The 14117-nt window shown below is 38.8% G+C and overlaps 1 protein-coding gene across 6 annotated transcripts in view; it reads left to right on the forward strand.

Annotated features, from left to right (window-relative positions):
- Positions 1-452: 452 nt before the first annotated feature.
- The window catches only part of DDX60 (DExD/H-box helicase 60), a 44125-nt gene continuing 30460 nt past the window's right edge, over positions 453-14117 (forward strand). For 2 of the 6 annotated variants that reach the window (XM_032685104.1, XM_032685109.1), the window contains exons 1-12: positions 453-587; positions 1880-1986; positions 2475-2830; positions 2956-3025; positions 4635-4812; positions 4955-5296; positions 5770-5877; positions 7297-7458; positions 8367-8528; positions 10738-10879; positions 11898-12059; positions 13441-13543. In XM_032685104.1, the coding sequence (XP_032540995.1) occupies positions 2491-2830; positions 2956-3025; positions 4635-4812; positions 4955-5296; positions 5770-5877; positions 7297-7458; positions 8367-8528; positions 10738-10879; positions 11898-12059; positions 13441-13543 (1769 nt within the window). In that variant the 5' untranslated portion in view covers positions 453-587; positions 1880-1986; positions 2475-2490. Of the gene's footprint in view, positions 588-1879; positions 1990-2474; positions 2831-2955; positions 3026-4634; positions 4813-4954; positions 5297-5769; positions 5878-7296; positions 7459-8366; positions 8529-10737; positions 10880-11897; positions 12060-13440; positions 13544-14117 lie in introns of all 6 variants that reach the window. The other 4 variants (XM_032685108.1, XM_032685110.1, XM_032685105.1 and 1 more) reach the window with 3 other exon arrangements.

Below are 14117 nucleotides of genomic sequence, written 5' to 3' on the forward strand. Positions count from 1 at the left end.
TTGGTACCCAGATTCCCTTGCAAATTGAGGCTTTGCTATTCTAAAATAAGTGATAGAAGACCAGTATTGTTCCTGCTAAAGGATTTGCTGGAAATGCTAAAAAGGTGAGTCAAATGTATCTCCTAGTTTATTTTTGTGTGGAATTTCCTACTATAAGAAAGCAGGCTGGTAGGAAAAGAGATTGTAGTGAATAAAGGGACCGAAATAGGAATTAGTGTTTTCTGCACCGTATATGCAGCTTGCATTAACAATACCCTTAAGCAATGCAGGCTTAATGGCTCTTGGAAGCCATTAAGCTGAAGCCATCATGACAGAAAAAGCAGAGCTTGATGGAAGCGAGGAAGTACACGTGATGCTTTCCAGTGCCATATCTAAGGCAGAAGTTCTTCCCAGCACCCGGGAAACGAAACCAGAACTCGGAGGCAGGTCCACGCCAGGAAAGAAAACCGAAACCTGGTGAAACGGGAGGCGGTGGGACCGCCCCAGGAGCCGCCCTCGGGACTCCGAACTCGGAGCTGCCGCCGACGGCGCCTTAAAGGGGGGAGGGCGGCGGAGGCGGGCCGGGCGAGGAGCAGCGGCGGCGGCAGGTACTGTCAGAGCCGGGGCTTGCTTAGAGTTTGTGGTTAGACTTGCCTTTGGAGTGGGGTTTGGGGCTGAGCCTGGAGTAGGGTTAGGGTCGGCCTTAGTTCTGAGGGGCTCGTGGTTGGCTGCAGGCATGATGCTGGAGCTCGGGCTGAGGTTTGCATAGGGTTGCAGTTGGTTTGGGTTTGGTTTAGGGCTGGACGGCATGCTGCGGAACACCTGGGACTTTGCGAGCAGGTAGGGAGCTGTCCCCAGGGTGGAGGGGCAAGAGGAGCACTGGCAGGGAGTCAAAGACGCCTGGTTGCCTCTGCCCACATGTAGCCCCAGGCACCTCAGATGTCAGCGTATGCACTGCAGAAAAGCATCGAGGTAGCAAAATATTTAAGCCTTGCTGGTTTTCTTTCTGAAAGGAATATAGCAGTTCATACATGTGTATGTACAAATACAGTTTTTCTTTCTTTGATTCTTTCTTTCTTTACATTTGCAGAAATGGGAAGTCACTCTTGCTGAGGAGATTGTTGAAGTAGTGGTGGCCAATTTCTCGGTTAGTGACAATTTCAGCATGCAGAAGTACATGATTCAACCCAGAATTGTGTACTAAAGCCTTTGATATAACTTTTCCAATTTAGATAAGACAATGGAGAAAAGCCTCAGGCTTATAGCTGCTTTGACAAAAAGTACTTATGCAGGTACACAGAAAATGATATTGTGTAAATGTATGCATACAAATAACTTACATTTTGTGAAAATAGGTATTAGAATTCAAGTTACCTTAAGCACACCACTGTAATATAGCACATTATGTGCACAGTATTTTAGAAATAGATAATAAAAATGTATTTTTGTTTCTTTTTTCCGCAATTTTGTTTGTTAGGAACTTATACTAAAGGAAGAGGAAAGCACAAAAGAAAACTGGGGCATGGTTTTCTGTTTGTGAAATCTGAAAAATGTAGATTTCACTTTCTTTTATTATTTTTTTAAAAAGGTTTTAAGAAAAATTATAAGACTAAAAATGACATCTAAAGATCATATGGTCCTTTTATGGCCTTAGGGAAATGAAGGGTAGCTATATCTAAAGGCATATGAATATAGATTGGACTCTATGATCTCAGAGGCCTTTTCCAACCTAATTGATTCTGTGTGAATATTGCAATGGCAAATACTGCAACAATAAGCACTGCATGAGTCTGTCACCTAAGTGGAAGTTCGGGAAAACTGAAGTTCAGAAGAGCTGAGCTGATGTGGTAGGGACTGTGCAGTGTTAACCCAAGCTACTTGTTTGCTTTTTAGCTCAAAGGAACTGAATATTGTGACCTAGTGAAGTATGGAGTTACCGTAACTATTACAGTTCTGTGCTTACTTGGTTTGAGAATTCTACCCCTGGAAAACAAAAAAGAAGAAAAAAAGGTAAAACTCATTTAAGAAGTAGGATTGATACCAAACCATGATTACTCCCATCATGCAGTGAAGATGTTGTGGCATGTGTATTTGTGACTGGACTAGCATGAGCAGTGTGGGTACAAATCACTTGAATCAGGAAAGATGAATCATTCCTTGGAATGTACCATGTAGATATACCTAATATAATAAATTCTATCTAACCTCCCCAAGGGTCCCTTTATGCAAAGTGCAAAACTAATATGTAATGCTCCTCTTTAGTATATATTAAGAAATACAAACTGATGTTTTCCTTGCATTTCATTAAATTATTTATTATTTTTACAATGAAAATATGTCTCTCAGGAATGTTCAAAAAAAGGCTTCCTGATTTTTCTTAAAATTTATTCCAGTGTGATTACAAAGTAGGTAATTTAATCTTTGAAGCCAAAAAGCATACTATATTTCCTGAAAATTATCTCTTCATTACTTAGAGTTTTCTTTTTCTGGATACCAGAATCAAGATCTGTGATGGCTTCTGCAGAATATCATTCCAAGAAAGTTGTTAATGAAGATACAGATGACAGTAACGATGATATGGACAGTGTGTGTAGTGACAGTGAGAAAATGGGTTTCATTGCAACAAAGGAAGATGAAGACAGAGGGAGTACAATTGACGTTGATGAAGAGGATAAGATCAGTGACAAAGTGGAAGCAACTGTTTTGCGGACACTTAAAAAAGAGGTAGATAGAGAAAAAGAAGTCAACAACATAGATTACAGTAGCATTGAAGAAGTGAAACAGGAAGCATCACAAACTGAAGACGAAGATTTCAGAGTTGTCCAGGATGAACATGATTCCCAAAGCCACGGTGAGGAGCTGCTAATAGCATATGCTCATGTCTGTTGCATTATCTTACATTTTGGCTCTTTTGTAATTAATTGATGAGTTAAGGTTATATGGTTCTATCAATAACCTTGTGTGTGATTATTTTAGGAATGAGAAAATGTTGTGAATTTCTGGAGAAGTTGAGGATACACGTTTGGGAATCCTTATCAAAGGCTCAGTAAGTACAGTGGGGTTCATGGAAAAAAAATGCAATAAATGGTAATAGAAATAGTTTCTTTGAACTAAGTAGACATCATAGTGTCTACCCCTTAGAGAAAGAAGCTATGTGCTTGTTACTTAGGTTTGTGGAAAACCAGGAGACCTAAGGCATGCTTAGGATTTTCTGCTTCCTCTAGCCACATGAAGGAAGATTCCTAGTATAATAGAAAGTCTACCCAAAGAGTAGGGATTGTCTGCATGTTTGGGAACTAATCTACAATTTTAACTATTGCAATTTATTTTTTTTTCAAATTCTTTGTCATACTTTTTGAGAATTTTTCCTCACATGTTTTAAGGCTACTACTTTTACACTATCTAAAACAGTTTGCCTACAAAATTTTCCTTTTCATTTATACCTTCTATAGTTTTACATGTCAGTTCTCATGCATGATCTTCTGCTTCTCCAGATTTGGTTTCCTTTCCCTGCTTGATATGGGAAAGGAATTACCAGTAGTGACACTCACGTTGCCGTTGAAGTGTCTCCTCTGCATTCTTGAGCTCACCTAAGAGACTATATTAAATAAAGGCAGACAAATGTGTAAGAAGTTTGCATACTTTTTGTTCGTGGAAGGTTACTCATTGCATCAGATAGCAAACTGGGACTGTGAACCAAAGGCTGTTATCTCAACCAGAAAGGAAAGCTAGGTCTTCTCAGGTGTGGGACTAAGGTGAGTATCCAGCATTTTTGAGAGCCTTGAAGAAAACAAGCACGTTTGTACTATTAGAGTATATTCTCCTACTATGCATTAGCACTGTAATATATAATAGACAGTATAGTATGTAATAGGCAAACATGAAAGCAGAGAAGCTTTAATAGAAGAGCTTGCCGTTTCCTCATCTGGGCCTACAAAAGTTCTTCTGACTGCTTGGTCTGTCCTAAGTAAAACATCATGTTGCTGGATTTTCATGGATTCTTAAGGAACTGAAGAATGCATTCAACTCCTAGGATATATTAAAAACTAAGGTTTATACTTACCATCTTCAGATGCAAGGGATTTGTTTAAATTTTGACCTAAGACTCATTAATGAAAATTTTATCAACTCTCATAGTTATCTGAAATAGGAACTGGATGAAGAATTTTTTAATTCTTTGCTCTCTTGAAGTAATGGATTGTGATTGGATTCTCTTGCTGTTAACGTGTTTTTCTGCAATAGACATTCCTTGGATAAGGGTGGTAGTCGTCATTGTCGTGATAGTTGCTATTTTTAGTTAAAGCTCAGGCAGGAAGGCTGTCAAAATATACTTTGTTATTACTTCCTGTGGGGTATTTCTTTTAGAACAGATAACGCTTCCTGCATAAGCAGGCATGGACAAAGGGTGATATATAAGTCACAAAAACCTCAGATGCTACAAAAGTATCTGGAATTGTAAAGGAGACAATTTCTAATACATTCAGTAACTGAAAGGATTGCAAGCTATTTAGGAGTTAGATCCAAGAAAGTTGATTTGCTATTGATTTTATTTATACATTTAATGTTTAATGTATTAGTAAGAAAATTTCTTCTGTCTCATGTCCCCAACTTTTCTTGGAGCAATGTTAGGTATATGTTTTGTGTTTTTCTTTCAGGTATGTCAGTCTGTTAAAAGACTTTGTTGAGTCTGAATTCTTTGTAATAGATGGGGATTCCTTACTACTTATGTTTATAGATAAGAAAACACAATATCTAAACTTCTTCTACCAGATTGAATGCTTTCTGCATGATTTCGCTGAAAAAGGAGCAAAATACGTCATTACTTTCTTCAAGGTACTGAATAAATAACATTATTTTTCTGTTTAAATCACTGCATTCCTTTTAAACCAACTGCTTGATTCTAATCAGGATGAGGAATCTGTTCATTGTGTCAACAAATGTAACTGAATAGTTTCATTGTGTTTATTTCCCACAGGATGCAGAGCAGATGTTCTTTCAGTATCCTCATTTTCTTTTCTTACGTACTGCACTAATAGAACACCTGAGGCATAATACAAGCATAACTGTTCATACAGAATTTTCCAATTGTTTATCATCCAAATGGGAGATTTTCCTGAAGCAAAGCTATCCTTACTTCATCATTGTATCTGACACAGGACTGAGCCCTCGCCAAAGAGACTTTTTATCTATTTTAATTGCTCATTCATTGTCAAAGAAAATCAATGTTGTGCTTGCTTCAGGACAGGAGTATGATCTTCTTAGAGTTTATGGATATCACGTTCAGAGTGTATATAAACACAGATCATTTTTTCAAATGGTAAGCTACACTACTTTGTCATTGGTTTTCAATAACAGTGTTAATTTGAATTAGAAGATTTAAATAAAATATCTCAATATGAGTATTTTAATTTACATATTAATATTATAAAGAATTGATATGTGGCTTGTTTTCTTTAATCTACTGGTCTCGAAATCACTAACAGGTAAATTTTGTGATTGGTGGCAAATTCGTACCCTGTTCTCTATAGTCTCATTTCACATCCTTTTTCACTTTCTATATGATAGTCCCTAATATAGCCTTTCCCTTATCTTCACTAGCACTTGTCTTAGTTGACTTATAATATGCCAGAGGAAGACTAGTGTTTAGGCCACTGATGTGATTTTTAAAATTTTAGTCAGTTTTTTCTTGGAGGCTGAGGATTTGCTTATATCTTAATGGTTTCTGTCTGTGCCTAGTAGTCCCTAATGCATTGTATCTATTGACTTTTGCGTATAACTTTGACTTCTTAGTATAAACAAGATCTGCGATGTGCCTGTGAAAACCTAGTCAGGTACAAAGAACCATTGATCCATCTATATGAACATCTCAAGATGAACCTGAAAAGCATACAAAAAGAGGTAATTTGACCTCTTTGATCCTTTTTCTTTTTTTTTTTTCTCTTTTTGTTGACTGTTTTCCTTCATTCCTTTACCTGAAATTATTTTCTAACCAGAACTAGGAGCTCTCTGCCTTATCCTGAAGTGACGCCCTAAGTCTGAGAAGGTCTTCTCTGTGGCCACTCTTCTTCACAGCAGCTTGAAACTGTTCTTTCTTTAAAGTTCATTATAGTAGCATGATTCAGCTGAAAGCTGATCAGTGGGATGCCACTTAAGGGATGTTTCTGTCTCGGCAAATGCCTTGTCTTGAAGAAGATAGAAACCAGTCCATTTAGCATGAAACACCATTAGCCACTGTGGGGGCTGCAGCTACTACCCTCTGGAGGCACTGTGGCCGTTGCCCCATCCCCATGGCAGCAGCAGTGGGCCAGAGTAAGCGCTGCTGCCAGCAGCAACCTCTTCTATAGGGATGTGTCTCAAAATCTAAACCTCACTATTGCAGCTGCTAAGGTTTGCACACTCAGTTGACTATTCATGATCTGGGAATTTTTTTCAAGAGCTAGATTAGAGTTGTAAGGTCTGTGCTTGCATGATTAAAGCAGTGGTTCTACGATATTTTAACTTCAAAAAATTGCTATTTCTATGGTTACATAGACACCTTTAATGTCTAATATACTCCTGCCATTTTCCTGAGCATAAAGTTACACTGCAGTGTTGTGAGCCTACTTCTGCTCCCTCAGAGGACAACAGCAAGGCTTCCTTGGGCTTCAGTGGGAATGATACTAGTCTAACAAGGTGAATTTTTAGTCCAGAAAAAATATGGTGTTACTCAGAAAGCATTTTAAAGCCCAGCTACTGCCAGTATTTTTTTAATTATAATTATCTTTTCTGAGGCACAGTCAGGAATTGAATACCCCAGGAGCAGAACTACATCAGGGTGCAGGAAGGCTGCTCACTCGGGGTTGGGGCCGTGGGAGGTCACCTGGGAGGGCAGGGCCTGGGAGCCATGGCCTGTCCCACTGCCCCAGGCGAGAGCAGGACAGCTGGGGGACTCTGCAACCCTGGGCATCAGGCTGGGATGGGCTGAGGCCAGAGCAGGTTGTCAGCCTGCAGGGCTGTGGGGAGCTAGAGGCCAATGTAGCACTGCTGCTACATTGCTGGGGCAGGACTGACAGCCTGAAAGGGGCTGAGGTAGGACCCAGGGCAGGTGGGAGGAGGTCGCAGGGGTCAGGCAGGTACAGTCAGGGCTGTTGGTACCCTCAGCGACATGGCAAAAAGGGGAAATTTTTACTAATGATTGTGCCCACTTTTTCTTCTGCAGTTTTTTATCCATTTTTTTCCCTTCTTTGATGAAACTGTACAGAATAAGAATAGTCTCTTTTTTTTTTGTTATTTTTATTATGGTGATAATTTATGCTATTCATAATGTTATGACTACAGGTTTGCCAGGCTATCCATTCATTGAAACAACTGTGGCCTGAAGGATCTGATATTCGCCGTGTGGTCTGTGTTCTTGCTTGTGCTGTGGGATTAAAAATATACAGCAGCATGCTGGGAAACGCAAATACTCCTATGGGAGCAAATGGAATGCAATCAGCAAGAGTAAGAATTTCGTAAATATCTTCTCAGCATGGTAACCCTAAGCATTTTGCTAAGAGGAGAGATGGCTGTCCTTCTAGATAAAAAGCTGAAGAGAGGCCCAGATGCTTCCTTTGTGATTACACTAAATGGTTTGGGTCAAATAATTGCTATGGCCACAGCTTTTCAAAGGGGCATGGTCTCTTTGTGGGTGGCACTGGCCCCCTGTCACAGTGGCTGTTTCTGGGAAAAGTTTTACCTTAGGAACAATTACTTTCATAGAAAGTTTTATCTTAAGAAGGTAGTTGCACTCATTATTTTTCTTTTCCTAACATTCAGTGCTGTGCTAGCTTTCACAGAAGAATATGCTTTTCCTCAAGTTAGCGAGACATTTCAGTATAAAGGTTTCTTTCTATGTGTGGTCATTTTTGTGACCATACTACCTACGAGCCTTGTATTTTCATCAAGTTAACACAGATACAATATATCAGTAATATTTTATTATAGACATATTCAGTAGACTAGAGGATAGCTACAAGTAGTTAGTTAGCAGAGCTCAATTTCTGTACTGAGTTTTGCAGTGCAGTTGAGAAAAGAGCATAGGCCTATATCTAGATATTAACTTTTACTCTTAAAATAATAACATTTCTAACCAGACAAACTGAAAATTGTTTTCAAGTTTTGTCTTGGTTTTCATAGTCATATTCCTCTTTGGAAAAAAGATTTTTTTTTTTAACATTATAACTGTTCTGCATCTACCAGCACTACAAGAATGTTCATTTTCAACTAAGTGTGGCCATAAGTAGTTAAAATGGTCAAATAGATCTAAATTATTAGCTGCTTTAACAAAGTGCATACCACTGAATTAAGTAGCGGTGAACACAATTATTCTACTGAAGGATGTAGTCAACTTTTTATCTGTCATCTCTCAACAGAGAAGAAGTAAACATCTATCTCCTGAAGAAGCAGCTGACCTGTGCAGAATGCAATGTCTCACAGTGACTTTTCTTCTTCATATGCCTCTTTCACAGAGAGCTCAGATTAGGGACATGAAATGCTGCTGGACGAAGCAAGTTTTACCACTGTTAAAAATGGTATGTGTAGCACTGTCTTAACTTCCTCTGACATAGGGTGCAATTGTCATTTCAGTTTTCATTTTCCTTTATATCCTGCTTCAGTCATCTGATGAGATTAAAGAACGTAATGTACCCACTGGAAACAAACCCTTTGTTTGTTTCTGAGGCTGAGATACTGAATGCCTTCTTTGCTTCAGTTTTCACTGTCAAGGCCTGCCCTCAGAAATACCTGACCCAATTGACCATGGAAAAAATCTGGAGGAACGAAGACTTTTCCTTAGTTGAGGAGGTTTGGTTTAGGGACCATTTAGTCAAACTTGACATCCGCAAGTCCATGGACCATGATGGGATGTACCCACAAGTGCTGAGGGAATGGGCAGACATCATTGCTAGACCACTCTCAATCATCTTTGAAAGGTCATGGCAGTCTGGAGAAGATACCAGAGGACTGAAGGAAAGCAAGTGTCACCTCAGTCTTCAAAAAGGGCAAGAAGGAGTACCCAGGGAACTACAGGCCAGTCAGCCTCACCTCAGTCTCTGGAAAGGTGATGGAACAACTCATCCTGGAGGTCATCTCTATGCATGTGGAAGACAAGAATAGGATCAGAACTAGTCAGCATGGATTGGATTCACCAAAGGGAAATCATGCTTAACCAACCTGATTGCCTTCTGTGATGAAACAACTGTCTGGATAGATGGAGAGCAGTGGATGTTGTTTACTTGGACTTCAGCAAGGCTTTGACACTGTCTCCCATGACATCCTCCTAGGCCAGCATGGAAAGTGTAGGCTGAATGAGTGGAAAGTGAGGTTGATTGAGAACTGGCTGAAGGGCAGTTGGTTGTGGTCAGAGGTTTGTGGTAGTGGAACAGAGTCTAGTTGGAGGCCTGTCATTAGGGGTGTCTCTCAGGGTTCAATACTGGCCCCAGTATTGTTTAACTTATTCATCAGTGACTTGGATGAGGGGCAGATGCCTCCTCAGCAAGTTCACTGATGACACAAAGCTGGGAGGAGTCGCTGATACCCCAGAGGGCTGTGCAGCCCGTTAGAGGGACTTCAACAGGTTGGAAATGGGCAGAGAAGAATTGTCTGAAGTTGAACAAAGACAAAGGCAGGGTCCGGCATCTGGGGAGGAATAACCCCAGGCACCAGTACAGGCTCGGGGCTGAGCTGCTGGGAGGCAGCTCTGCAGAGAAGGACCTGGCGGTCCTGGTGCACAGCAAGCTGTCTATGAGCCAGCAGTGTGCCCTTGTGGCTAAGAAGGGCAATGGTATCCTGGGGTGCATTAGGAAGAGCGTTGCCAGCAGGTTGCAGGAAGTGATCCTGCCCCTCTACTCAGCCCTACACAGCACTGCATTTGTACATGTATGTGTACTGCTCCTCAATACAAGAGAGGCATGGAGCTCCTGGAGCAGGTACAGTGGAGGGTGATAAAGATGATTAGGGGGCTGGAGCATATCTCTTAAGAGGACAAACTGAGGGAGCTGTGCCTGTTGAGCCTTGAGAACAGACAACTAAGAGGAGACCTTATTAAAGTCTGTAAGTATCTGAAGGGAGGGTATCAAGGGGATGGAGTCAGGCTCTTCTTGATGTTGCCAAGCAATAGGACACGAGGCAATGGGTAGAAAGTGATGTACAGGAAGTTCCACCTGAATATGAGGAAGAACTTTACTGTGTGACCAAGCACATATTGCCCAGAGAGGTTGTGGAGTCTCTCTCACTGGAGATATTCAGGAACTGTCTGGACACAATTCCTGTGCGATGTACTCTAGGATGACCCTGCTTGAGCAGGGAGGTTGGACCAGCTGACCCACTGCGTTCCTTCCAACCTGACCCATTCTGTGATTCTGTGAAACCATACCTGGTTCAGGAATCTTGTGAGCCGCAAATGAGTGTGGCTAGGAGAATGTTTGGGGCAAGATCTCAGTAGTTGACCTCTTCTTGGACATCTGCATTTAGTCAGTTTTACTGTTAGAGTACTGGGCTAAATGGACTTTTTAGTCTCATCCAGAATGGCAAGTTTGATGTTAGACTCTTTTGTTGTTTAAAGTTGGTTATTGCAATGAAGGAGCGTGAAGGCAGTTTTCTGATCACAGAGAAGTCAAGTAACAATGTGGGTTTTTTCATGTCAATAAGTCTGTGGTAGTTAACCTTCCCTTGGAGATGCTTTGATACCTTCACATGTAAAAGTGCTCCACAAGAATTAATTGTTTGCTTTATTTTTAACAGCAACAGTTGTGTATGCATTTTGCTCTGGTACAGCTATGTGATACAAATGATTGGAAATTGGATTTAACTTACCTGCCTGATTTATATGATGATTCACTGCTCATAAATCTTACACATTACTATGAGGTCGAATACACTAAAGGTATTTATCATTGTTGAACAGTTTGCTTTCTTATATTTTTTGCTTTATTGAGCTGCAAAATGGGAATAAAACTACTTGTATGGGCAGAAATGAGCACAATTTTCTAATGACCCATAGAGCAATGGATACATTTCATGGAATAATAAGGAAACATTTTTTCTGTAATCAAGTTCAGAAAATCACATGTGCAAGTGTCTTATACCAGTACTCATTCAGAATACTTTATCATATCATATCTTTGATGTGCCGCTTGTACTAATACATAAAAGAGTGATATAACATAGGCAGCAAGAGTTCTGGGCCACTATTATTGGGTATTCTCAATTCTGTTTGTTTTTTAGCCAGTTTTTTATTAATTTTGTCTTAGTGCAACACAGTCAGAAACTAGATTCAATCCCTACTGTCACTGTGACATTGAATAATACTTTAATTTCAGATGATATTGATTCAGACAAGGTCACATATCGTGTTAAACATTTGTAGCAAATGTTCTTTCAGAGTAATTACTTGTTGGTAATCCTCTACCATGAGTCTGTCTGTGTGATAGTAAACCAGAACACTTTATAAATCTAGTTACAAGAGGTCCTGTATGTACCTCAGTAAAGCAAGTGTAGAGGAATTTTTAAAGAAAATATAAATTAGGAATACAAAACATTTATTTTTATAATGATACCTATTATTGGGCACTAAAAAAAATTATCAATTCAAGATTCTACCTTGCAGGAGGCAAAGGTGAGAGAAACTCTTCTTTAGCAGTAGAGCTTGCTAACTTTCACAGACAGTCTGAATCTGGGTTTTTTTTCCAAAACATGTATTCTCAGTACATTTATCTATTTACACTCTGGGCTATTAAAAACTGTGAATGTATAACATTCTGTTCTAATTTGTTCTAGTGACTAAAGCCATTGTATAAAAGTGAAGTTTTTGTGCCTGATGCCGCATAGGTAAATAGATAGGTTCAGTTTGAGTAAACTCAATTTTAAAGCAACTTCCCTCCCCCCCCCCCTTTCCTTTGCAGGATTAGAGTTCCAAAAGGATTTGGGGAAAGAAATGGAGAATGACTACCAATTTTTATGGGACGCTGTAAAAAAATTGGCAGTGAAATACAGTTTTGGAGATGCTTTCCCAATACGAAAAACATCCCAAGTATTTCTTGAGCAGGAGCAGACATTATTTAGAGGTACTGGCAACTCCACACATTAATGTTAAAAGCCTGATCCTCATTGGTATCACTAAAAGTGCTAGAAGTGATCTGATTTTATTGTGATCACAAATTCATCCGTACTTCATGAATCTTCTCCATCCTTCCAACCCACTAGCAAAACTTGCAGCTGATGCAAAAGGAAGTCTTACACGGCCTTATGGGTGAAATTCTGACTCCACTGTGGACAGTACAAGTATTGTTATTAACTTCATGGGGAATTGGGTTTAGTTCCGTGACTACTAACCCAAATCTATTGCATGTATTGTAAAAAACATTATGAGTAGTGTAATACAAGTAGTAGTAAAAAAACATATTAAGTACTCATATTTAAAGTAATGATTATGCTGCAGAAGGACTGTCTCCGAGGAACATCTTTGACATATTGACATAATGTTATGCAGATATTGGGCATGGAATCAGCAAATTAAGTGGAATATAGAACTGTTACCTTAATGGTAGAGAGTCTAGCCATCACTGTAGCTCACACTGCAATTCTTTATGGTTTTAGAAGTATGAGTTGTCCATAAGTGTCTTAAATTACACTATCATCCTGTAGCCCATAATTGGGGAAATGCATGATTGGCTCAGAGATGGTTTTCTTCCCTCGCATACAAGACCTGTTCTGAATATCTGAAAGGATTAGGTAGAATTTTTTGCCTGATATCTGACATTTTTTGAGAACCAGCTTTGTAGCAGCCTTAAAATATTTGTTTTAAACTTAAGAAATTGTATAAAACTTTAGAAGAGACAGTTCATAAAAAGGTCAGTAAAGGCTGGAATTCTACTTAAATTTGTGAGCGTTCTTCAGCTGTTTTCAAAGATGTCAAGTGGGCAAAGTAGGATCTAGTGGGCAAAAAAAGTTTCTTTGTTTTCTGTGTGATATTAGGGCATCTTTTGACAATTGTATTGCCTATTTCTGCATCTCCTTTGGCTGAAGACCGAAAATGTGGCTAGACTTCAAATGTGCCAAGGATACACAATGTTACTTGTAGTCTTTAGTCATCCAACCTAAGTGCGGTTTGAAAGTCCATACTTAGGAGACTCTGATCTTTATGGAACCAGTGCAGAAACACAAATGCATGTGAGATGGGATTGGTTGTAGCATTCAGAAAGCTAGCACAGGTGTCTAAAATGGGTCAGGCGAACAACTACTTGAAAGCAATATTGATGTCTGCTACACTCTTCTTTCCGTGGTTGAGAAGGAAAAAGAAAAGTGGAACTAGTGAACTGCTGATTACTTTTAGTAAATTTTAATTTACAGAATTTAATTTATAGTGTAACTTGACAGAATTTTTAAGAATGATATGCAATTATATATATTCTTAATTAAACAATATTTTTTTTTTACACTGTAAAGTCTGTGAAGAAGAAATTCCTAACATTGGACTAATCCCAATGAAATCTGATCTTGTTCAAGATTATGCTGGAGATGTTTTGAAAGACCTACCTGTTTTAAAAAGGTACCTATATGGTTTTTTTCCTAATGAAATAACATTATATGGGCTGATTTTCTAATCCCTTGCACTTTGCATCCATATTATGCTAAATTTTTACAAATGTAGAAATGTTTCTTGTTATGCCTGGGTAAAATGTCACATACATGTTTACATGTATTGGTATAAATATTAACAGAAAATTCAGAACAAGAATGGTTAAGAGTAAATATATCCATATTTTCTCATACTGTTATTTGTTTGCATTATAGTCTTTGTTAGTCTACATTCTGGAACTGTTTTTCTAAATGTAAAATTTATGTTTGAAAGGTCTTATCGTAATTTGGAAAGCTCATATTGATTTCAGGAAAAGAAAAACATTAAATAAAAATACTGAAAAAAGTAAGAAGAGGTTATCCTACATTTGCTCTGCTATTTGTGGAAGTGGTTTTTGTGTTATGTAATGAGTATTTTATAGTCATTCTGTGAATTATGTAGTTACATTTCATTCTGTGATTAATGTGTATGAAAATAAATGAAAAAATGGTGTTTTACTTTGTTAGTATTTCTTTATGAAAAATTGAGGCTATCTTAACACACT

The sequence above is a fragment of the Chiroxiphia lanceolata genome, chromosome 4, assembly GCF_009829145.1.
Source record: "Chiroxiphia lanceolata isolate bChiLan1 chromosome 4, bChiLan1.pri, whole genome shotgun sequence".
NCBI classification, from domain to species: Eukaryota; Metazoa; Chordata; class Aves; order Passeriformes; family Pipridae; genus Chiroxiphia; species Chiroxiphia lanceolata.